The 22,766-nt window shown below is 50.1% G+C and overlaps 1 protein-coding gene across 2 annotated transcripts in view; it reads left to right on the plus strand.

Annotated features, from left to right (window-relative positions):
* The window catches only part of LOC140635983 (maestro heat-like repeat-containing protein family member 7), a 28,147-nt gene that overhangs the window by 4,544 nt on the left and 837 nt on the right, over positions 1-22,766 (plus strand). Inside the window, exons 7-20 of one of the 2 annotated variants that reach the window (XM_072831360.1) lie at positions 1,210-1,317; positions 1,778-1,913; positions 2,554-2,642; positions 4,140-4,289; positions 6,094-6,248; positions 12,451-12,595; positions 13,117-13,289; positions 13,788-13,925; positions 14,024-14,138; positions 17,266-17,406; positions 17,960-18,136; positions 18,424-18,582; positions 19,486-19,587; positions 22,150-22,252. In XM_072831360.1, the coding sequence (XP_072687461.1) occupies positions 1,210-1,317; positions 1,778-1,913; positions 2,554-2,642; positions 4,140-4,289; positions 6,094-6,248; positions 12,451-12,595; positions 13,117-13,289; positions 13,788-13,925; positions 14,024-14,138; positions 17,266-17,406; positions 17,960-18,136; positions 18,424-18,582; positions 19,486-19,587; positions 22,150-22,252 (1,891 nt within the window). The remainder of the gene's footprint in view (positions 1-1,209; positions 1,318-1,777; positions 1,914-2,553; positions 2,643-4,139; positions 4,290-6,093; positions 6,249-12,450; positions 12,596-13,116; positions 13,290-13,787; positions 13,926-14,023; positions 14,139-17,265; positions 17,407-17,959; positions 18,137-18,423; positions 18,583-19,485; positions 19,588-22,149; positions 22,253-22,766) is intronic. The other variant, XM_072831362.1, reaches the window with a different exon arrangement.

A 22,766-nucleotide genomic window follows, 5' to 3' on the forward strand; every position in this document is an offset into this window, starting at 1 on the left:
GAGAGAGGCAGAGACACAGGCAGAGGGAGAAGTAGGCTCCATGCAGGGAGCCCGACATGGGACTTGATCCCAGGTATCCAGGATCACGCCCTGAGCTGAAGGCAGTGCTAAACTGCTGGGCCACCTGGGCTGCCCGAAACCAACTTTCATCAACAAGATGGTAACTAGTGAGGATGACACAATTTTGGATAAAACATTATATGTGACAACCAAAACAGAGACAGGATTTGTCTCTTGAAAACACTTTGACGAGGGCCGTTTCTAGGGAAGAAACATATCCATATTGGGATTAGGGACATGTTTTTTTTTTTGCAATGTATTATTTCCGGTACATTTGTTGAGAACCATTTCTGTGTTTTGCAAGTACGTTCACTGCAAGTGGACTCCTAAATGCACTGTTACAGTTTGAGTTTATGGGGAATGGAGATGCAGAGCTCGGGTTCTCCATCAGGGTGGGGTCCTCAGGAAATCCATTCCTGGAGTCCTCATTATCCAAAGACAAAGGGTGCTCCCCAAAGGCACCACCTGAAATAGCTTCCAGAATTTTACTTGTCAACTTATCTTGCTGAATGAAATTTAAATGATAAAAATAAGATTTTTTTTATGCAACAAAATTTAGATTATATTTACTACTTGGAGGTAATTCTGAAAACAAAAAAATCAAGTGTGTCTATTTTAGACATAATTGTTCCTACAAAAATTATATGATCACATAATACATCATTTGTTTCATATTTGACCTTGCACAGGGGGATCAGAAAGAGGATTAATTTTGAAAAAAATATGTAAGGCCTATTTAGTCTTCCCAAGGGCTCCTTTCTCTCTCTCTCTCTCTCTCTCTCTTTCTTTTTTTGTCTTTGCTTTTTTTGGTATTTTTATTAAGGTAGGATTTACATACAGTATAGTGCACCCTTCCTAGTGGATAGTTCTGCGGGTTTTGACAAATGCAGTCAAGTCTACACAACTACTGTCAAGCTACAGAGCTGTCCCCGCCCACCGGGCCTCCCATATGACTCTGTCCTCAATGGCTCTGCCCAACCCAACCCCTGACAATAGATGCTCTGATTTCCTTTTTGGTATACGTGCTGCCAAAGCAAGCGAGTGTCTGTTTGTCTTTCTGGCAGTCAGGGATGTAGGCTCAGAGCAAGGAGGGATGAGGGCAGTGCTCCCGTAGAAGGCATCGATGGTGTCTCTACGCTGCCTTTCCAGATCATCTTGCCTTGGTTAACGCTGTCAGAGAAAGTGCACGAACAGAGCCGGGCCTTGGGCACCATCTCCCGGATGCTGAGGTTTATTTGCAATTTCCCAGAACTGTCGGTGAGTGCCTGGGGTGGGGGGAAGGCTGGCCCGCGGACCCGGCCTCTCTGCACACGGAGCAGCTGACTGAGCCTGAGCCTCTGCAGAGCTTAACAAGAGCACCTTATTATTGATGTGTTTATTTACCACGAATGCCTTTTCTGATTCTATGGGAATTGGCCTTAGCCTAGTAAACTCAGATTGTCCAGACACATCTCAGTCTGGTGGGAGGCCGTGACCTGCACAGCTTCCCACTGGCTAACGTATTTCAGGCGTCTGGCTGCCTCATTGCCCGGGGTGTCACTTCAGGAGGTTTCCCCACTCCAGGCCGGGGTGTGGGGTTGGTGGGGTGAGAGGGGCCACACACAAGCAAATAACAGTGATGTGGGAAGGAAGGGGAGGTTGGAGGGGGCAGATGGCCATGGTGGGGAGAAGCTGCTTTGGGGATGGTGGAGAGGTAACGGTTTCCTCTTCCTGGCAGCACTTGACAGAGTTCTCCATCACTGGGAAGCTCATGGGCATCCTAGGCCTGTTCTGCATGAACACCAACTATGAGATCAGCGCAGAGGCCTCGGAGGCACTGCATTACTTGTTCAAAATCCTTGTGCTTCATAGAAGTAAGTGATAGGAGCCTGGACTGTCCCGGGTCTGCAGCTGCGGGGCCCCGCTGAGTGACAGGAGCAGCGGTCATCGAGTGCCTCCCTTGTGTCGGGCACACCGAAGGGCAATTCTCTCCTGCAGGGGCACCAGGACCTCCAAACCACGGCTGATGCAGGGCCCTGTTTTAAAAGACTCTAGGAGAGCCTTGGAAAAAAGGGGGAGCTAGGTTCGCAGCCACCTGGGAGAGCCCATCACGAATGCTGGGTGCCCGACTGGGAAAATCGGCATCCTTTCTCAGGGAACAGACTTGGGGACATTTGGTCTAGACCTTCTCTGGCCCCAGAAAAACCAAAGATACAGACAGCCCCGCACGCTTACGGAGGTGCTAGAGGAATTGGCAAGCATGCCCTCCCGGGAGTTTCAGAAACGTTGGCTTTTTATGATTCGAGAAGATGTGCTTCTGTACTGCTCAGCTGTGGGGTGAGGGTGGGAGGGGCCCTCGAGGTGGCTCGGCTACAGGAACAGCCACCTGCGCAGATACAGCCCTCCCCCTCAGCCTGGAGCTGGGGAGCCCTCCCCATTGGGCCGGGCAGGGAGGGAGCGGGTGCCCCTTGCTCCCTGTTAAGGCCCTGCCCCGTAATTGTGCTTGGATCGGAGGTCTGAAGCAGAAGACGGAGGGCATCCTGAAGGAGCTGCAGAAGCATTTCCGGGGAGGATGGTTTGCCAACATCCAGAGTCTCACAATGGTACCCGCTGTTCTCCGCGGTGTGGGGGGCCGCACGGGGGTGTCCGCGGGGGAGAAGGGTGTCTGGGTAGAGGTCACAAAGAGGGCCTGGCTGGGGTCACGGAGGAGGCTCCCCCACCCGGGGAGCTGGACCCCGAGTTCAAGGTCTCACGGGCAGCCTGCGGGAGGACTAAGGCCCACTCCCCGCACGGCACTGGACCTGAGTGACGCTTGAGGCCATCGAGGGAGTCTGTACAATAGGGGCAGCGTCAAGCCCGTCCTGCCCCACAGACTGCGCCCTGTACCTCTACTCACGGCCTCGCTTTAATCTCTTCGATGAGCAGAGGGGTTGCTGGTGTTAACGCTGTGTCCCCGCGTGGGCTGCTCAGCCCACGGACAGCCCTCCCTCCCTCCAGCCCACCGTTTTCCACGGCCGGTTTAGTCCCGCATCTGCCCCTTCTCACCCCGAATGGCCTTGAGTCCCTCCCCTCTGCCCCGGGCCACCGCGGCCACCCCGATTCAGTCCAGCATCAACGTCTTGCCTGGGTTATTGCGGCAGCCTCCGGCTGATCATCCTGTTTCCCACCGTGCCCCGCGCCACACCAGTTTCTGCGCTGTCATCGGACAGTTCGCAAGGGCACGTATCATCGTCCCAGTCCCCTCCAGACTTCGCGCCGACCTCCCGTGGGGCTTATGCTACAGGCCAGACTCCACAGGCCAGCGAGGCCCTGCAGGACGCGGCTCCTGGCGACTCCCGCCCCACCTAGTCTGGACTCCCCTTCCCCTCCGGGTCCAGGGCCCCCGCGGGCGCCGCCCCACTGAACGGCGCTTTCCCCAGGTCTGCACGGTCTGTTCGCTGCCTGGAAATCTTGCCCCAGTTTTCACCAAGTGTGGACTTCAGAGGAACTTCTTCCAGGAAGCCTTGTCCAATCTTGCAAGTCTAGCTGCGGTGCCCTCACTATGTCCCTTTCTGGCATTTTCCCCACGGCACCATGACTGCTTATCTACCTGCCCTGACGTGACGATACGTTCCTTGAGGGCGAAGGCAGGGGGTGACTGCTGTGTGGGCTTCCCCAGCTCCTGGCATAGAGGCAGTCACGGAGTTGGGGTGCTCCTTCTGGTGTGAGCGGAGAGCTTCGTTGGGGTGTGTGGACTCAGAAACACGAGGCGCGCCTGTGTTAGACCGTAGCAGTCACTTCTTGCTTGGGAATGCTCTGAACCCACAACACATCAGAACTCACTTCTAAGTGGGATCACCGAATCACGTTCCAGATTCCAAATAGAAATACCTTTTGCGTTGTTCTCTGTATCACGCTGTCTGGACAGTGGCTCTTACCTGGGTACTTAGAGCTGGTAACACTCGGGAGCCTGGCCTCACACCGTGGAATAGCTAGGTGCTGGCCAGGGGCTGCCTCCACGGGACCCCGGTTGGCTGGCCGCTCTGGAGTCCAGAGGTTTTGTGCAATCCCAGTGTGGGATGCCGACATTGCAGAGACAGCTGCTGCTCTTCTTTCTTCAGTTCTTCCGGAAATACCTGACCCCTGAAGAGAGAGCAGATGTGATCATGGTGTCAATGGAGACTATGAGCAGTGCCAGCAGGCATGACGTCTGTGCGGCTTCCAAGATGCTAAAGATGATCCTGAAGCACTCGCTGCCGGAAATCGGGAAGGTACCAGCGCTGAGGGACTTACTGACTCAAGGCCCATTTAAGAATTCTCCCTTTCTGCTTTGGATCTGGTTCTATTTCCTACTGGTTGAGGTTTAAGGAATTGAAATCCTTCAGCTGAGAGGAGAAAAAGTCAAATGAGGAGTTGTTTGCGATTGTGTGAACAGCCCTTCCATGGGAAAGGGTGACACACTGGCCTCGGCTCCTCCAGGAAGGGAAGAAGAGAGTCAAAGCTATAGCAAGAGACTCCTGTGGGGTCTGAGGACCAGTGTCCCTTCTGCTTTCAAACACTGTGCTAGGTCTGTGGATGCACAGGTGGGAGAAAGCACAGAGATCATCTATCCATCTATTCACTGATCGATCTATCAATCTATCGATCTATCTATTGATCAATTTATTTCTTAGATCTATATGTCATACGGCTCTATTTCACATATATCTTACATATCTATCATATCATATTTCCTATATATGTATGGATTTGTGAGACACTGACATGAACCACAGGTGGAATACAGAGACTTTTGCCAGACGCGGGACTGGTTCTTAGTGAAATTAAGATAGCGTAGTTGACTTATGTTTCTTTCTTATCCCATTATTAAAGGTCTTAGCGATTGATTGGTTCACTCTCATCCCAGTGGCCTAACCTGTCCCCTCTGTCTTGCTCCTGACACCTCTACAAGAGGTTCAGTTATTGTCCTGTGTCTCACCCTTACCACTCCCTCTGGCCCGGAGAGCCATCTGAATGCCTCAGAGCAGACCAGGAGTGAGCTCTTAGAGCTGAAGGCCACCCCCGAGGTGAAGCACTGCAACCTCCCCACTCAATGCCTGTAATCCCTTCGGGAGCCCTCCTGACCCTTCAGCAGCCAGACTCTGCTGAAAGCACTTTCGGGTAGCTCACTACCGTAAGCCACATAGCTCATCCTAATTTGTGAATCACTTCCGTTATTAGAAAGTTCTACCTTATTGTGCACTGAAATCTTCATCCCCGTCGTTTCCAGCCCCTGGCCCACATTTGCTTTTTTGGAGTTATGCAGAAATCAATTCCTCTCCAGGTTTTACTAAAACTAGGTGCCACGCGCTCTGCTAGCCTCATCCCCTTGTTGTTTTACTGAACTCTTACACCAGGTCTGCAAGGAAGTAATGGTTCTCTTTTGAGAAATGGGGAAAAGGCTCAAGGAGGCTAAGAGTTTTCATAACTGAAGTTTCTCAAACACTTATTATGTGGCAGACACTGTTCCAACCACTGTAGACGTATTAGCTCAGAACTATTGAGGTGAGTTAGGCTGTTCTCATTTTCTATATGAGGAATTAACGGAAGTAACACATAGAAAAGGTGGAAAACTTGCCCAAGGTCACACAACTGGTAAGTGAGGTTCAAATTCAGGCACTATGACTCCAGGACCTGTACTGTTCACCACGAGGGACACTGCTGAGTCCACATGGCTGGTAAACTGTGAGACCGGAGCACCCCCCTTCCCTAATAATATAGGCTTTATGCCTCCTGTCCTCACTTCTCCAGGTTACTGATCCCTGACACTTGCTTCATTCCTCGTGACATGGTTTCCAGGCATGACTCGAGTCACCCTTCCCTGCTGCTCTTCATTTTGTCCCTCTTAAAATATGGGGGACACGACAGCCCCCAGCCACACAGCTGTGGCCTGACCAGAGTGGGACAGTGACTGCTGGGGACCGGTTCACACTGGTGTGCACCCACACACTTTATACAGTTGCTTAGTTATCCACGTCTCGAGGAGTTGCTGATGAGTGTCCAGGACGAAACTTACTCCTCCTGACCCCCCTTCAGGTGCCAGAAATCATCCAGTACACTTACCACAATATGAACAGCATCACTGAAACTACGGCCCAAGGGACCATAGAGAAGATCCTTTACCTGCTGGCCCAGACCTACACCGATGAAGTTATCCTGACACTATTTAAGATGGAAGATCAGTCACAAAGGTAGGCGACTCTATCAGTGCCACCGACCAGCCCCCTGCTGTCTTCTAATTTGCTATACTTAAAATGTACCCAATTTTCAGTATAAGTGAGTTCCTTACTTATTTGGGGGCAGGTGATTGTAAAAGTAATAGGGGATTGCTTGTTGCTGTCAATTTGAAAGCATGTAAGATTTTGAAAAAGCAAAAAAGAAAATTTAAATCCGTTATACTGGTTATAATTTTTCTACCTTTTATTTATTTTTATTTTTTAAAGATTTATTTATTTGAGAGAGAGAGAGAGAGAGAGAGAGAGCATATGTGCGAGTAGGGGGAGAGCAGAAGGAGAAGGAAAGAGAGTCTCAAGCAGACTCAACACTGAGTGTGGAGCTCAATGCAAGGCTTGATCCCATGACCCTGAGATCATGACCGGAGCTGAAATCAAGAGTCTGATGCTCAACCGACTGAGCCACCCAGGTGCACCTAATTTGCCTACCTTTTAAAAATGGTTTTTAAAAATGTATTATCAAGGGATGCCTGGGGGGGTTGAACGTTTGCCTTCAGCTCAGGGCATGATCCTGGGGTCTCAGGATGGAGTCTCACATCGGGCTCCCCGCAGGGAGCCTGCCTCTCCCTCTGCCTGTGTCTCTGCCTCCCTCTCTGTGTCTCTCATGAATAAATAAATAAAATGTTTAAAAATGTATTATCCAGCTCATACTGCACACACCAGTTTGCATATTTTTTCACTTAACATTTTATTATAGCATCTCCTAAGTTAAAACCTTTTTGTAAACATGATTTTAATGGCTTCCTAATGTTATATGTTATATCATATATTTTGTGAATCTACTACACTATAATTTCCTTTTTTTTTATAATTTCCTTTTTTAAACTTGAAAGATTTTAAAATTTACATGCAGCAGTATTCACCCTTTGGTCATATGGTTCTATAAGTTTTCTCAGATGTATAGTCACAATCTCCACCCCTATAATCAAGATACAGAGCATTTCCATCACCCCCCAAAATTCCCGTGTGTGGGTATACCCCTTCTGGGGTCATTTCCCTCTTCCACACTCAACCCTTGGCAACCACCAATCTGTTCTCTGTCTCCATCATGTGCCCTTCCCAGAATGTGGTAAATAGAATCTTACAACACAAATCGTAACAGTACAAAATAGAATCATGCTTCTGAGTCTGGCTTCTTTCACCCTGCATAAGGCATTTGGGATTCATCCGGGTTACTGTATGTATCCATCGTTGAGTAGTCCATTGCATGGATACAGTTTTTTTTTTTTAAGTCCATTTACTTTTTGGGTGGTTTCCAATTTTTGGTAATTATGAATAATGCTGCTATAAATATCTCTGTTCAGTTTTTTGTGTGAACATGGGCTTTCATTTCTGTTGGGTAAATTCCTAAGGATTGCATTGCTGGGCAATATGGCAAGTGTATATTTAACTTTAAATGAAACTGCCAAACTATTTCTCAGGTGCAGCTTTCCCATTCCCACCAACAATGTAGGAAGGTTCCAGTTGCTCCCACCCTTGTTCACAGCTGGTATTTTCATTAAAAAAAAAAAAAATCAGTCATTCTACCAAGTGGGTAGTGGCATCTCATTGTCATTTTATTTGCTTTGCCTTAATTTAATTGTAGCTAATGATGCTGAGCATGATTTCATATGTTTATTTGCCATCCATGTAACTTCTTTGTTCAAGTATCCAAATCTTTTACTCATTTCTTAATTGTTTGTTTTCTTATCATTGAGCTTTGAGTGTTCTTTATATATTCTGGATACAAGTCTTTTGTCAGGGGGATCCCTGGGTGGCTCAACGGTTTGGTGCTTGCCTTTGGCCCAGGGCGCGATCCTGGAGTCCTGGGATCAAGTCCCACTTCGGGCTCCCGGAATGGAGCCTGCTTCTCCCTCCTCCTGTCTCTGCACCCCCACCCCTGTCTATCATAAATAAATAAATAAATCTTTAAAACAAAACAAGACAAAACAAAAAAACAAGTCTTTTGTCAGATATATGACTCTGATACATTTCTCTCTTCATTTTCTGCGTACTTAGCCTATCAGTTACCGAGAAAGGAGTGTTGAAGTATCCACATGTAATTATGGATTTGTCTATTTGTTCCTTCACTTTACCACTTCTTGCTTCATATATTTTGTTAGGTGTATATACATTTAGAATTGCTACACCTTGATGAGTTGACGCTTTTATCATTAGTGAATGTCCCTCTTCATACCTAGGAATATTTGCTGTCCTGAACTTTGTCTGATATTAATACTGCCACTTTTTCTTTGCTTTGATTTGCCTTTACGTGGTATATCTTTTTTCATTCTTTTATTTTTAACTAGTCTTTAGTACTATATTTATAGTGGGTTTTTTGTATACAGCATATAGTTAGTTTGGTATTGTGTTTTTTTTTTCTTATTAACTATTTCTGTTTCAATTGGTGTGTTTAGACAGTAACATTTAATGTAATTAATGATGTGGTTAGGTTTTTTTTCCAGTTTCATTGAGATATAGTTGATATATATCACTGTAGAAATTTAAGGTGTATAACATAGTGGTTTGATTTGCATATATTGTGAAATAATTATTGCATAAGTTTGATTAGCATCCATCATCTCATATGGATGAAATAAAGAGAGAGCAAAAAAATCTTTTTTCCTTGTAATGAGAACCTTTAATGACCTTCACATATATTATACAGCAGTATTAGCTATAGTCATCATGCTATAATTATTATAGCCTTAGTATTTATTTATCTTGTCACTGGAAGTTTATACCTTTTGGCTTTCTTTTTCCATTCCCACCCCACCCCCACCACCTCCCTCTGGTAACCATAAAATACGATCTTTTTCTCTATGAGTTTGTTTGCTGGTTTATTGTTTTATTTTTTATTTATTTATTTTTTAAAAAGATTTTATTTATTTATTTATGATAGACAGAGAAAGAGAGAGAGAGGCAGAGACACAGGCAGAGGGAGAACATGCCAGGAGCCCGACGCAGGACTCGATCCCGGGACTCCAGGATCGCACCCTGGGCCAAACAGTCCCCTATTGTTTTATTTTTAAAGATTCTACATATAAGTGAGATCACATGGTATTTGTCGTTCTTTGTCTGACTTATTTCATCTAGCATAATGCCCTAAAAGTCTGCTCTGCTGTCACAAATGACAGGATTTTCTCATCTTTTATAGCAAAAGAATTATCTATTGTCTACATATAAATATGGTTGGTTTTAAGCCCACCACTTTATGATTTGTTTTCTGTCTCTGTTTTTTTTTTTTTGTTCCAATGTTTTAGGATTTTAGTGGGTCTTGGGATTCTTAACATACCTAAATTTTCATAGTCTACGTAAAGTTGATATTTTATAACTTCAAGAAAATACAGAAGCTTTCAGCATATAGGTTCCTTTTCTCCCTATGTTATCCTATAGTTGTGGTATGTATTACGTCTACGCACATTGAAGAAACACAGTAAAAAATGTCATAATTTTTGCTTTCAATAATCATTACCTATTTTTAAACTTGAGAGAAAAATAGTCTGGTACATTTACCCAAATATTTACCATTCTTGTTGCTCTTCCTTCATGATTGAAGTTCCATGTTTCCTTCTGATAAAATTTCTCCTCAGCTTGAAGAACTTCCTGTAGCTTGTCATTCAGAACAGGTCTGCAGGTGACAAATTCTGTTTGTTTTCTTTCACCTGGGAATGTCTTTATTTTACCTTAATTTCTAAAGAATATTTTCATTGTATGTAAAATGCTAGAATTCTAGAATTCAAGGTTGATGGCTTTTCTTTCCCAATTGCTGTAAATATGTCATTCTATTTTCTTCTGGACTACACAGTCTCTGATGAGAAATCTATAATAGTTCAAACATTATTTTCTATACGCAACGTGCTGTCTTTTTCTTGGTTGTTTTCAAGATTTTTTTTTTAATCTTCATTTTCAGAAGTTTGATTATGAGATGTCTGGGCATGGTTTCTTTGAGTTTATCCTGTTAGAGCTTCACCAAACATCTTGAATCTGTTAATATGTATCCTACACCAAATTTGGAGGAGTTTTAGGCCATTATTTCTTCAGATACACTTTCTGCACCAATATCTTTCTTCTCTCTGAGATTCTGGTGACATGAATATTAGACTTTTCGATGGTGTCACATAAGTCCCTGAAGCCCTATTAATTTTTTCTAATTTCTTTGTTTTTGCAGATTTTATAATTTTTGTTAATATATCTGCAAGTTCATAAACTCTTTCCTCTATTTAATCTCCTACTGGTCCCAGACAATTAATTTTTGTTTCAAAATTTTTTTCCAATTCTAAAATTTCCATTTCGTTCTGTTTTTTATTTTATTTATTTATTTATTTATTTATTTATTTATTTATTTATTTATTTATTTATTTTAGGGCTTTATTTACTTATTTGACAGAGAGAGAGAGCCAGAGAGCACAAGTGGGGGAATGGCAGAGGCAAAGGGGGAAGCAGGTTTTCCACTGAGCAGAGAACATGATGCAGAAGCTCAATCCCAGGACCCTGGGATCATGACCTGAGCTGAAGGCAGATGCTTAACCAACTGAGTCACCCCGGCGTCCCTGGTTCTGTTTTTTAAATAGCTTTTATTTCTTTGCTGAGAATATCTATCTTTCCATTCATTTCAGCAGTGTTCATCTTTCCATCATGGAGCATGTTTAAAATGTCTACATAAAGTCTTTATCTGGAAAAAAAATTTCTTCACCTGCTCACTTCCACATCTTGGTAATCTCAGGATTGGCATCTGTCGATTTTCTTTTTCTTTGAGAATTGATTACATTATCCCGTTCTTTGTATGTCAAGTAAATTTAGGTTGTAGTCTGGACATTTTTAATATGATGTTGTGAGGCTCTTGGTCTTGTTAAATTCTCCTGGAGAATATTGATTTTTTTTTTTTAAGCAATCGACCTGGTGTACGGTTTAGACTGCAAGTTCTGTCTCACCTTGTGGATGTAATTTCAATGTCTGTGAAGTTTTTAAGGTCTTTGCTGTGCTGCTTTGGATCTGTCTTGCACATGTGCTTCTCAAGGGTTATTTGGGTCTACCCTGTGCATGCACAGCTCAGGGATGATTCCAGAATTTATGTGTTGGCTCATTTACAGAATTAGGAATTCCTCTCTCTCCTCTTTGAGATTTCTCCCACCTCCTGGCTTCCAGGGACACCTTTCCAGGTCCTCTGTCTAGAAAGTTGGGTGCTCTCTCAGGGTTTTACTGCTTGTGCCAATGCATTTGCACAGCTTGGCCCATGTTTTGGACAGTAAAGTGAGAAAAGAGATAGAGATAGATTGAAAAGGGTTTTTCTCCCTTCCACACACACATACTCTTTGGGTCATAAGGCCCCTGTCCACTTCATGCACTGGGCAACTGGATCCATCCTCAGAACAGGGTTGAGAGAGAAAAGAGTCAAAGAAAGAAAGCTTCTACCCACACTTTCAAAGAGCCACAAGTCTTAGGTTCCTATTTTCCCAGACCTTCTGCTAGAATGACAGAGTTTTACTCTGAGATTTTGCTTTGTGTGCCTGCTGCATAGTTTCACACTGGGGGCCAGCTCCAGGTCAAAGTTGGGAGATAAAAGGGCGGGGGGATCTGGGAAGCTCATCTGGTAAGGGTTGCTTTTCAAATTATGGCTTTCTGCCCCCAATCCACCTGCTATTAATAATTTAAAAAATCTTCCAAGCAGTTGCTTCCATATTTGACCAGCGTTTTTAGCATTAATTGGGGGAAGTGATTGGATGGAATGTGCTTGCTCTGTCTTGGCCAGCACAGCACCAAAAGGACATAATTTCTTAGTAAAGAAATAAAGAAAATTAAGAGAATCTTAATCTTAGGGAAATTAAGATTGCTTGTTAATGTCTAATAAGTATCCAGGAGGTAGCAAGAGCTTGGACAAGGCGGCAAAGAGAACACCACAGGGGACTCTTCTGACTGATACGCAACTTTGAAGTGACTGATTTGCAACTTTGAAGTGTGGCCTGAGATGTTTTCTCCATCAGGCTTGTAAACCAAGTGAACATCTCCAGATTTATCTATGCATGGGATGATAGAGAACAGGGAGGTCTGGAGGTGATGACAAAGTGAAAGAAGAAGAGAGGGGCCAGAACACTGGGCAAAGGAGCCCGGAGTCCCTTCCCTTGGAACGCCTGTGGGGTCTATGGAGGGTGACCATGTTGGTGGGGTTTTGCCCTTACAGGGGAGTTCACAAGCCCTGGGAAATCCTGGCATCATTCCCCAAAGGCTATGAAGTGATCATGGAATTTCTGCTGCAGAAACTGACTCCACACCAGAAATCAAAGAGCCAGGAGCCCAGCCACAGGAGAGAGATCTCTCCGTTGATTGTATGGAGGGGCCCGCTGAAGGGGCTGGGTGCTGGGGCGGGGGTCGGGGGGCCTTCCTGGTGCCCCATCCCAGGCTGTCCTGAGTTCTTGGGGCCTCTCCCTTTGACATATCCACGTTTGGTTGAATATTCTAACGCGGAGTCTTGGGGTGGTCGGAGGGAGGGTTTTCTAGTTGTGCTGCCTTGTAGGGAAACGGAAGAACTAGTTTCTCATTCTCCCTGGGTGAGCCTGGGTGAGTTTAGGTAAGAAGAGCACCCCCAGGCCCCCCTTAACTCTTGAGGTCGGTGCGGGAATGAAACAACCGCCACAACGTTGAGAGCAGTTAAAAATAATAACATTCTAGAAATTGCCCTTTATTTTTCTTGGCTCACGCTAATTTAGTTTTGACTTGCTGTGGGCTTCTCTGGGCCAGCCCATCATGGTGATAGGTTATGGGCAGAGATTTCATGGTGACAGGACCCACGGTGACGAGACTTGGAATATAAAAATGGTAATGCCTCCACTTTCCTTTCCACCCTCAGGCCACCAGGGCCATCCACGAGCTCCTGCTGGAACCGAATCGGCGGATAGAGGTGCAGACCTTCTTCTCCTCCCTGTTTATGACCCTGCTGAACCAGATCTCCTTTCTTGTGGTTGAAGGGGGCACCGACATCCAGGATCAGCAGCATGTAACCGAATGGGTGGACCCTGTCAGGTACCTTTGGCCTCTGGGCCAGAGTTCCTAGTGGCCGTGTTTCAGGGCCCATCCAGCAGCCATGTCTAGTTATTCCTTTGCCACTTGCCTGCCCTGGCCCCAGGCTGCTGGTTCTGGACACCCTTCTCACACCTCCCGTGTAGGGCACTGGGTGTGTTCCCCGTACATCATTCCAGCAAGTCTTTCTGGACTTTTTAGAAAAGACTTTATTTCTGACTTACTGGGCTGATGCCAAGCTTCTGTACCAAAGTGAAATCAATATGATGGATAAAACAGTTACCCTTCTGCTGGCTTCCTGCACTACCTCGGGGACCCCCACATCTCTCTTGGCCTTGGTGTCTCATTTGTAAAATGTTAGCCTGGGTCTCTGAGGACAGTCGCTCTACCCAACGGTTCATGATTCTAAGGGAGGTACGCGTAGGCAAGCAGGCCGCAGGTGCGGGAGAGGAGCACAGATGGTGGGGATGACTTCCTGTCTGCTTTCTGCCTTTTCTCCAGTGCCACCGTGGAGGCCCTGAAGGCTTTGATGCTAAGGGCTGGGTATGGGGACTATGTGTCTTTTGTTCAGAAACTTGGGGGCTGGGAGCTGCTCACCAGTCCTGAAAGACACTATGAGGGTGTCACTCTGCTGGCCAGGTAGGCCTCGACCCCATCCCTGGCCGGAGGACCTCCCATCTCATTGGCTCTCTCCTGGGGCCCAGCTCTGATCCTGAGCATTCTGCTGTCATCGGCAGGGCCATGGTCGTCAAGAACTGTTGGCACAACCGCCCCATCTTCAGCTTCATCATCAAAACTCTCCAAGAAGTGGGCAACACGAACCACTTGACAGCCTTCGTGTTCATGACCGAGGTAAGCAGTTCTCGGTGGGAGGAGGGTGGGGGAAGGCGGTTCCTCTAGAAGGCAGCTGTACCCCAGGGCCACCTCCAGGGATGGCTGGGGGACAAACGGGCGGCCTAATTCACCGTGGCTCCCTGCCTCCCAGAGGGTCGGGGTCACTGTTAATGACAGGTTACCTTGGGTCACAAGCTTTGAATTTACCTGGTGTAATTCCTCCTTGACTCTTAAGGCAGCTCAACCCTGTTCCGACTTTACGGGAAGACAGCTCTTTCCATCAGCCACCTCGACCCTCACCAGCCTTTCAAAACAAATCTTTGCTTTAGTACCACTGGTTGACTCAATGTATTTCTGCCATTTGATGGGGGAAAAAGTATAGAAAATTTAGAAAATATGATAAAGAACTTTAAAAATGGTAAAACCATGCATCGTCACAACATCCAGAGGAAACCACTTTCAGGTTTTGGCCTGAAGGGAGGCGTGTGTGTGTGTGTGTGTGTGAGTGTGTGTGTGTGTGTGTGTGTGTGTCTTTATCATAGCTGACATCATGTTCCACTCCTCTTTATCCTGCTCTCTTCAAACATAAATTTTAATGGTGCTATAATCTTTTATCACAAAGATGTTCTATAATTTATTGGATGTTTGGTCTCTAAATTTACAGTATTATAAATATCACTGTAGTGGACACCTCTGTGCAAAAGCTTTGCCCATATTCCAGATTATTTCCTTAAATGTTGAATATAGCAACACCTAGGGGGCTCAGCGGTTGAGCATCTGCCTTCAGCTCGGGGCGTGACCCCCGGGGTCCTGGGATTGAGTCCCATGTCGGGCTTCCTGCATGGAGCCTGCTTCTCCCTCTGCCTGTGTCTCTGCCTCTCTCTCTGTCTCTCATGAATAAATAAATAAAATATTTTTTAAAATGTTGAATATAGGTAGAAGTGTTGGTTCAGAAAATATGAATGTCTCCTATGATTTTTTTTACACGAATCCCAAATTACTTTCCAGTAAAGTTGAACCAAATTACACTTCCACCAGCAGTGTTGGGGGAAAAGTTTGGATTTCTGGCTCACCATAGCTTTAAATAGGCTCCTTTTAAAATTCAAGCTACCTTTTTTTTTTTTTAAGGAGTAGGATTATGTTTGACCATAACAAAAGATAATGCAGTGCTCCTACTGGATTACAAGCAGATATTCTCCTAGTGTGTCACAATGCGTCCTTCGTAGGCTGTAGGACCTTGTTGGAAGGTGCCCACGGCATGAGCTAATTTGTGTGCGTTGGCAGGGCTGCTGGTGTATGCGTTCAAGGATGTACATTGTGTGAGCAGAACTCCAGCTAGGGATGTGGGGATGGGGGGATGTGGATGTAGGGTGCAGAAGTCTGCATGGCAGAGGATGTGCAGCATTAATGGACTTCACGACTCTAGGGAAGCTGTTTAAATGCAGATTCCTGGGCCCCATCCCAAGGACTTGGATTCTGTGGCTCTGGTGTGAGGGCCAGAGGCTTCGTTTTCTGTAAACACGCTCGTGGTTGTTGCAGTACAGGCAGTCCTCGGACCCGGTCTTGGGGAACAGTGCAAGGTGCAAGCTGGCGGGGTTGGAGGGGGCAGGGAGTACCACAAGATGGGCGCCAGTCTCCGTAGAGCAGGAGTTCTGACCTCTGGCTGCGTGTTAGAATCCTCTGGGGAGCTTTTTTTTTTTTTTTTTTTTTTTATGATAGTCACAGAGAGAGAGAGAGAGAGGCAGAGACACAGGCAGAGGGAGAAGCAGGCCCCGTGCAGGGAGCCTGACGTGGGACTCGATCCCGGGTCTCCAGGATCGCGCCCTGGGCTGCAGGTGGCATTAAACCGCTGCACCACCGGGGCTGCCCCTCTGGGAGCTTTAAAACATGCTAATGCCAAACCACAACTTCGCTCCCTCTCCTGCCTGCCTGCCTGGATATGCTGTTCGAATGGGTCTGGGATGAAGTCCAGGCATCGGTTTCTTGTTCGAAGTTCCCGAGTTCAAAGCCGTAGCTAGGATGGGGACCCACTCCAGAAGCCTCCCCCCCCCCCCCCCCGCCCGCGGCGGGAGAGCCGTCCCTAGTGCACGCCGCGAGCAACCCTGTGTGTTCCCCACCCTCGGCTTTTCCCACCTCGGCCTCGGTCACGGACAGAAGCGCCGGGAACAACAGGCCTGTGCACTTTCCTTCAAGGCGCTCAAGGTCGGGGGGGGGGGGGGGGCGGCGACTCCGATTTCCATGCAACTCTGTGCAAAAGCTGCTGTAATCTCTGTTTTGTGGGGGGTCAGGGAGTCTGAGGACCTGGCTGGGCCGGCCCGGGCTGTAGGTGGGGCCGCGGGTGCAGGGGGTGGGGGTGCAGGCAGGAGGGGGTGCGGGCTGGGGGGGGACCGGTGCTGGCCCCCGAAACTGTTTTGCTGTTGGGACTGAGGTTCCTTTGGCTTAAATGCATCTGATTAGCTTTGTCAAATGACATATCGACCCATATGAATTTTACATAAACATACAAATGGAATCACGCATGCCATTTTTCATTATGGCATTTAAAAAAAAAAAGATTTTATTTATTTATTCATGAGAGACCCAGAGAAAGAGGCAGAGACACAGGCAGAGGGAGAAGCAGGCTCCCTGCGGGGAGCTCGAGGTGGGACTCGATTCCAGGACCCTGGGGTCCCAGCCTGGGCTGAAGGCAGACGCCCAACCGCGGAGCCCCCCTGGGCGTCCCTACAGCAGTTTTTAAATCTCATTTCTGCCTCTTCCCTTCTACGGCACCAGCTCTACCTGCCTCCTCTTCATCCTCCTGTCCCGTGTGTTTCAGATGCAAGCTACCAAATCCGTATCCCTCCGTAGCTCTCTCCATGCGAATGATCATACACCGCCATCTCTTTGGAGCTGGGTGCACGTCTTACTTTTAGCCTCTCCAGCTCCCCTCCTCGAGGATGACGGAGGAAAACCTGGGGGAATGAATGAATGACCTTTGGGATGACGGAGTGTGAAGTTACCTTTCCGCTAAGCTTTGGCCTCTTTACCTGTCTTCCAAATCCTTAGGAACATTTCTTTGTAAAAAGATAGGAACCTAGACTCAAAGCCCTGGGGAATTTTGTTCTCCTTGCCCATCACTTCGGTTTTTGTGGTCTCCTTTTGCCAGCTGCTCCGGTGCCCAGGTGTGGTGGCCACAGTGGATGAGGCCACGGTCTGCGTCCTGGCAGGCTGGTTCCAGTATGAGGAGCCCAGCACGGTGAAGCTATTGCTGCAGGTGGTTGGGATCTTTGCAAAGCACGGGAACATGGTGAGGTGGGGCGGGGGCCGGAGGTGTGCCCCCAAGAGATCTTGTCACCCGGGGAAGCAACTGGAAGGCCCGGAGGTCCCAAGTGTCATCATAGACATAGTGGGGTGGACCCACTCTTGGGGTCAGACAGAAAGAGCCCTCCGGAAGGCAGTCCTCTGGACACAGGGGTCAAGGACTTGAGCCATTCAAGCTCGCGCTCCCTCCAGGGAGAGGAAAGAGAAGGTGTCTCCGTGGGTCATTTCAGGGTCAAGGCCAAGCCAGTTCCCAGATCCCGGGCCATCCAGGCGTCCTAGAGACCGGCGGCATCACCAGGGATGCTAGAGGCCGCGGCGAGGAGAGCTTCTGGGGGTAGTGGGAGGAGGGCTCTCCTGTGTCTCCTCCCCTTTTCCCACGAGGACAGAAGGGCCTCCTGAGTAGCCCAGTTCGACTGCCGCCCGCTTCTGGGCTGGTTCCGGCCCCAGGATGACCACGTCGGGCCCAGGTCGGGCTGTCCCTCATGTGTGTGGATCCGCTTGAACGCCCGCCCGTCTCCTGAGCCGCCCTCGCCCTGCAGGTGCGACAGCTCCGCATCCTGCAGCCCTACGTGCTCAACTGCTGTTACTCCCTGGACAGCGACATTGTGATGGAGACCCTCGCGCTGCTCAGGTGTCTCATGGAGCACCTCACCTGGCAGCACTCCTCCTCCTTCCTCATTCAGCTCACCTTCACGCTGGGGCCCTTCTTTGAGGAGGTGAAGCCCTCCGAGTGGTCATTCCCCTCTCCGGGCATCCACGGGAGCTGGGCGGAATTATGTCGAGAGGCCCTGGTAGCCTGAACGGGATGCCAGTCGGTAGAGGACTGTGTACGTCCTCCCGCTGACGGCTGTAAAGGGCAGGGGACGCCGCGACAGCAGACGACGGTGACAAGGCAGCAGGGGGCACCGTGGGGCAGGCGGTGTACATGGGGAGCTGGGGCCACCGCTCCTACGGGGAGGACAGAGGTAGACGTGTCCTCCCTGGGTGCGTGTCTTCTCACCAGGAGCCCGACCACCTGCGCTTGCTGGCCTTTGAGATCTACAGGGCTCTCTTGGCCAAGGTCAAGAGGACGGTGCTTGTCTTCCCCTTGAAGCACCAGGTCCTCAACCTGACAGTCCTCCTCGTGCTCCACCTGGAGGATGTGAATGCCAGCGTGGCTCAGGTGAGAGGCCCCTGGGCCTGCTCTTCTGTCTCCAGTCGTCGCGGGAGGTGAACGCAGGCAGGTGTTAAGTACGAAGGAAGGGGCTGTGGCAAGACTGGGGGATGCAGGAGGAGTTGCTTTGTCGCTGGCCTTGGAGGGTGGCAGTGAGGAGCCAGCTGCGACCAGAGGCTCGCAGCAGGGTTTTCTGCCCCTGCTGGCTCTCTCCAGCCGGCCGCCAGCCCACGGTGCGACGCCGTGGGTGGGAAGGCTCCAAGGAGGAGGATCCTAGCGTGGGAGCAGTGCTTCTCCCTGGCCCTTGGCCCTTGGCGCCATGGCCTTCCCTTCTGCACTGAATTGAGAGCCCCCCCATGCCCCCCAGCAGTGAGGTTCCCATGAGGCAGCGTCGTGGGCAGAACAGAGCCTGGAACGGGCCCGTGTTCTGGGGGCCCGGGGGCATGAGCTGCAGCCGGGGAGCTTGTCACAGGACGGGGGTTCCCGATGAGGCTCCTCGGGTGGCAGGGCCTCTGAAGCCGCTGGCAGCCCGCGATGGCTCGGGGTGTTGCCTTTGTGGGGTGGAGCCCCTCCCCGGGAGCCCGTGAGGTATCCCCGAGAGCGCCCGCCTGGTCCAGAGGGGCCCCCTGTTGGTGTGTGGGAGGCCACGTGGCAGGTGCATGCGGCTGGGGGTGGCCGCGTTCGTGGCTCTGGCTCTCCTGGTGCCGCGGCTGCCGGGTGTCCTGACCGCTCCGGAGTGGGAACCAGGTGGCACAGCCCAGCTGCCTAGAGGCCCTGCCTGTCTTCTCAGCCCTGGGTCCCTCCGGCTCCTCCAGGCCCGGACTCCGCGCCATTTGTGTCCCCCTTGGCGCCGCTCCGAGTCTACTCCAGTCTTCCCGTGACGTCCTGCGCTGAGCCCTCGTGTCCCTCCAGGTCTGCCGGTCTGCCCTGTGCCACACGGCCGCCGTACTGCGCTGGTCAAGGCTCAGAGTGGTGTTTGCTGAGAAGGACGTGTGGACCATCCTCCGAGCGCTGGTAAGGTGGCGCGGACTCCCGGCTCCGCGGCTACGGGGGGCGGTCAGGGGGCAGCCCACGTCGTGGCCTGTGCCGTCTGGGGTCTGCGACAGCTGCAGCTCCCTGAGCACCGAGACCGCTTCCTCCTGCCCGTGGCTCCCTAAGCTGGGGCCGCCGGGCCCACGACCGGACACATTCAGAATGCGGCGGTGAGGGCTGAAGGTGTCCTTCATAGCACAAAGGGGTGCCCAGCCCAGTCTGGGAGTTGACGGAAGGCTTCCTGGAGGGGGTGTCATCTGGGAAGACGGGAAACAGAAAGCAGGCTATCACTGAGGCAAAGAGAAGGGATCAGTAGTGCGGGCCGAGGTTGAAAGGGTGGAGAACCAACTGACGGAGTCTATGGAATGGAGCGGCCTCAGTGTGGCCGGATTTTTTTACTTTGTTAAGAAAGGCAGGAAATCCTGACTTTAGGTGAAATTTACCACATTTTATCGGCAGATAATTTACGTTGTTTAAAACATCGTGTGGAGCAAATGCAAAATCTCTGCAGGCTGGTTTTGGCTTTGGAACTGGAGGTGTGCAGGCTTGGTGTGGGGGGCGGGAAGCGGGAGCTGGGGCTGCACTGTGCGCCGAGGGTTCAGGCACAATCAGCAGCAGGACTTGATGCCGTCGGCATCCGGGGCCACCGAAGTGCTCTAAGGCAGGGAGTCCCACGGTTGGATGACGGGTTCAGAGAGACCGCCTGGATGCAGCCTGGAGGAAATGTTCCCAAGGGGCAGGACTAGGGGCCGTGGCTGAGAGGGTCCAGTGAGAGGAGACGACGTCACGACGACAAAGACACGGAGGACGGGTGTGGGGGGAGGATGGTGCCTTGATTTTGTCCCTGTGGAGTTCATAGTGCTTGGGAGCCTCTCCCATCAGAAGTCGATCTCATCACCGAGCGGTGCTGGAGATACGGATTTGTGGACACTGGGCCCACGGCTGAGTGGTAGACAGGAGCTGCGAGCGGGGTCATCTAAGGGAAAGGTGCAGAGGGAGAGGGGTGTGGCTGGACATCGGATCCCAGGCCACATCGGTTCCAAGCTTCCCACGGAGGAGGCTAGGAAAGGAAACCAGGCCAAGACACGGCAACAAGAGGACAGGGGGCCGGTGGTCACTGAGGATGGAGACGTTTCAGGAGTGATACGTGGTCATTGGACAGTAGCGCGAGCCCAGGGACATAAAGACTGGATGTGCCTGTTGGGTTTGGGCTGTGGAAGCCACGTCTAGGTCAGCGGGATGGTGCCAGGAGGCCAGGGTGCAAGATTCGAGGGTTTCTCAGGGGAAGATGAGCAGTGAGTGGGGCTCCGTCCACACCCGCTTCGACCAGAGCCGTCTCACTTCTGTTGGTTCAAAATATCAGGTTTCCGGTTAGGACTTTGATTTGAAGAAAAGATTTTCTACCAGTTTGACCAGCCGTAGGACCAGCCTCTTCATTTAAGAACTCGGGCTGTAGGGGGCATCTGGGGGGCTCCGTGGTTGAGCGGCTGCCTTCAGCTCAGGGCCTGATCCCCGGGGCCCTGGGATCCCTCTCCCTCTGCCTGTGTCTCTGCCTCTATCTCTCTGTGTCTCATGAATAAATAAATAAAATCTGAGAAAAAAAAAAAAAAAAGAACTCGGGCTGTAGTGCAAAGGGGGAGCAGGAGAGTCTCCGGGAAGGACATACAGGGGATGCGGTTAGGTCTTTGCAAAAGGCAGAGCGTGTCATCCCCCGAACCTTCTAGGGAGGGACCTGGATGAATGCAGAACCGGGTGCATGCCAAGGCAGGGAAAGGTGTTGGGACATTTCATGACATTTCACGACATTAATCACAAGCGGCCCTGCAGGCTCTGTTCAATAGGATGGTGTAGACACGACTGGTTCTGCTGTAGCCGAGGGCAAATGACCTCGAGATTGAAGGTTTTAAGCCAAGACATAAACAAATGGTAGTGAAACAACCGGGTTCACTCCCCTGTGGTTGGGAGTAGGAGGGAAGAGATGGGCGTGCAGAAGATTGGGGTAGATCTCTTCAAGTTTTGTGCCTCCCCGAGGGGAAGGGAGCTCCCTGTCGATCCAGGAAGGCTTCGTAGGGGAAACGAGACTTCAGGAGCTGTGGTGGGAGCAGATGGAGATGTAGAATTTTTAAAAAATTATTTTTTATTTTTTTTTAATTTTTATTTATTTATGAGAGTCAGAGAGAGAGAGAGAGAGAGAGAGGCAGAGATACAGGCAGAGGGAGAAGCAGGCTCCATGCACTGGGAGCCCGATGTGGGATTCGATCCCAGATCTCCAGGATCGCACCCTGGGCCAAAGGCAGGCGCCAAACCGCTGCGCCACCCAGGGATCCTAAAAATTATTTTTTAAAGGCATCTCTGTACCGATGGGTGAGGGCTCAGATTCATGACCCCAAGGTCAAAAGGTCACATGCTCCACCAATGAGCCGGCCAGGTGCCCCCAGAACGTTCGGAGGGGGGTTTGCACTGGGGAGCTGAGTCTGGGCCGAGTGGGGTGGCGGCAGGACAGCGCAGGGGGCGTCTTACCTACTCCAGCTCCTCCTCCTACAGCTGCAGCAGGAGGCAAGCAAAGCCCTTTGGTTCCTGAAGCAGTGTGTGACTCTCTTCAAGAGCCCCCAGGCCGCCATCCGCCAGACAGCAGTGCGGTTTGCAGGTACCCCCAGCCCTCCTCTGGGAGCCACCGTGTCCTTGAACCGCCCGAAGACCCAGGACGCGAGGCTCCATCGGAAGGTGGAGGGGCCCCCTGTGGAGCCCCCAGGGCGGCTCCTGCAACCGTCCACGTATTTTCCACCCTTCCCTCGGCCTCCACCTGGCCCCCGCCCCCACCCCCACCCCCACCCCGCAGAGGCTCCGGGTTGGGTAGGGTGACCCTTCCTACAGCAGAATGGGCCGGGTCCCGGCAGGCCAGGCCAGCAAAGCTCCCCAGGGGTGGGGGGTCGGGTGTGGATGCCGCAGCTCACAGGCTGGTGAGGCCTGCTTTACGTTACCCCGAGGAAGAGCGTCTTTAGAGCAGAGGGGTACGCGCCCCCTCCCCTGCCCAGTGTGCTGATGGCCGCTGGAGAAGCAGGGGAGGTAATTTCCATGTGTGGGAAAAGTCTAGACAAGGCCGGTTAGGGGGCGCGGAAGACAGGAACAAGGAGGTGTGTATTCTGGGAAGAGACGCGAGA

This window comes from Canis lupus, chromosome 6 (assembly GCF_048164855.1).
Source record: "Canis lupus baileyi chromosome 6, mCanLup2.hap1, whole genome shotgun sequence".
NCBI classification, from domain to species: domain Eukaryota; kingdom Metazoa; phylum Chordata; class Mammalia; order Carnivora; family Canidae; genus Canis; species Canis lupus.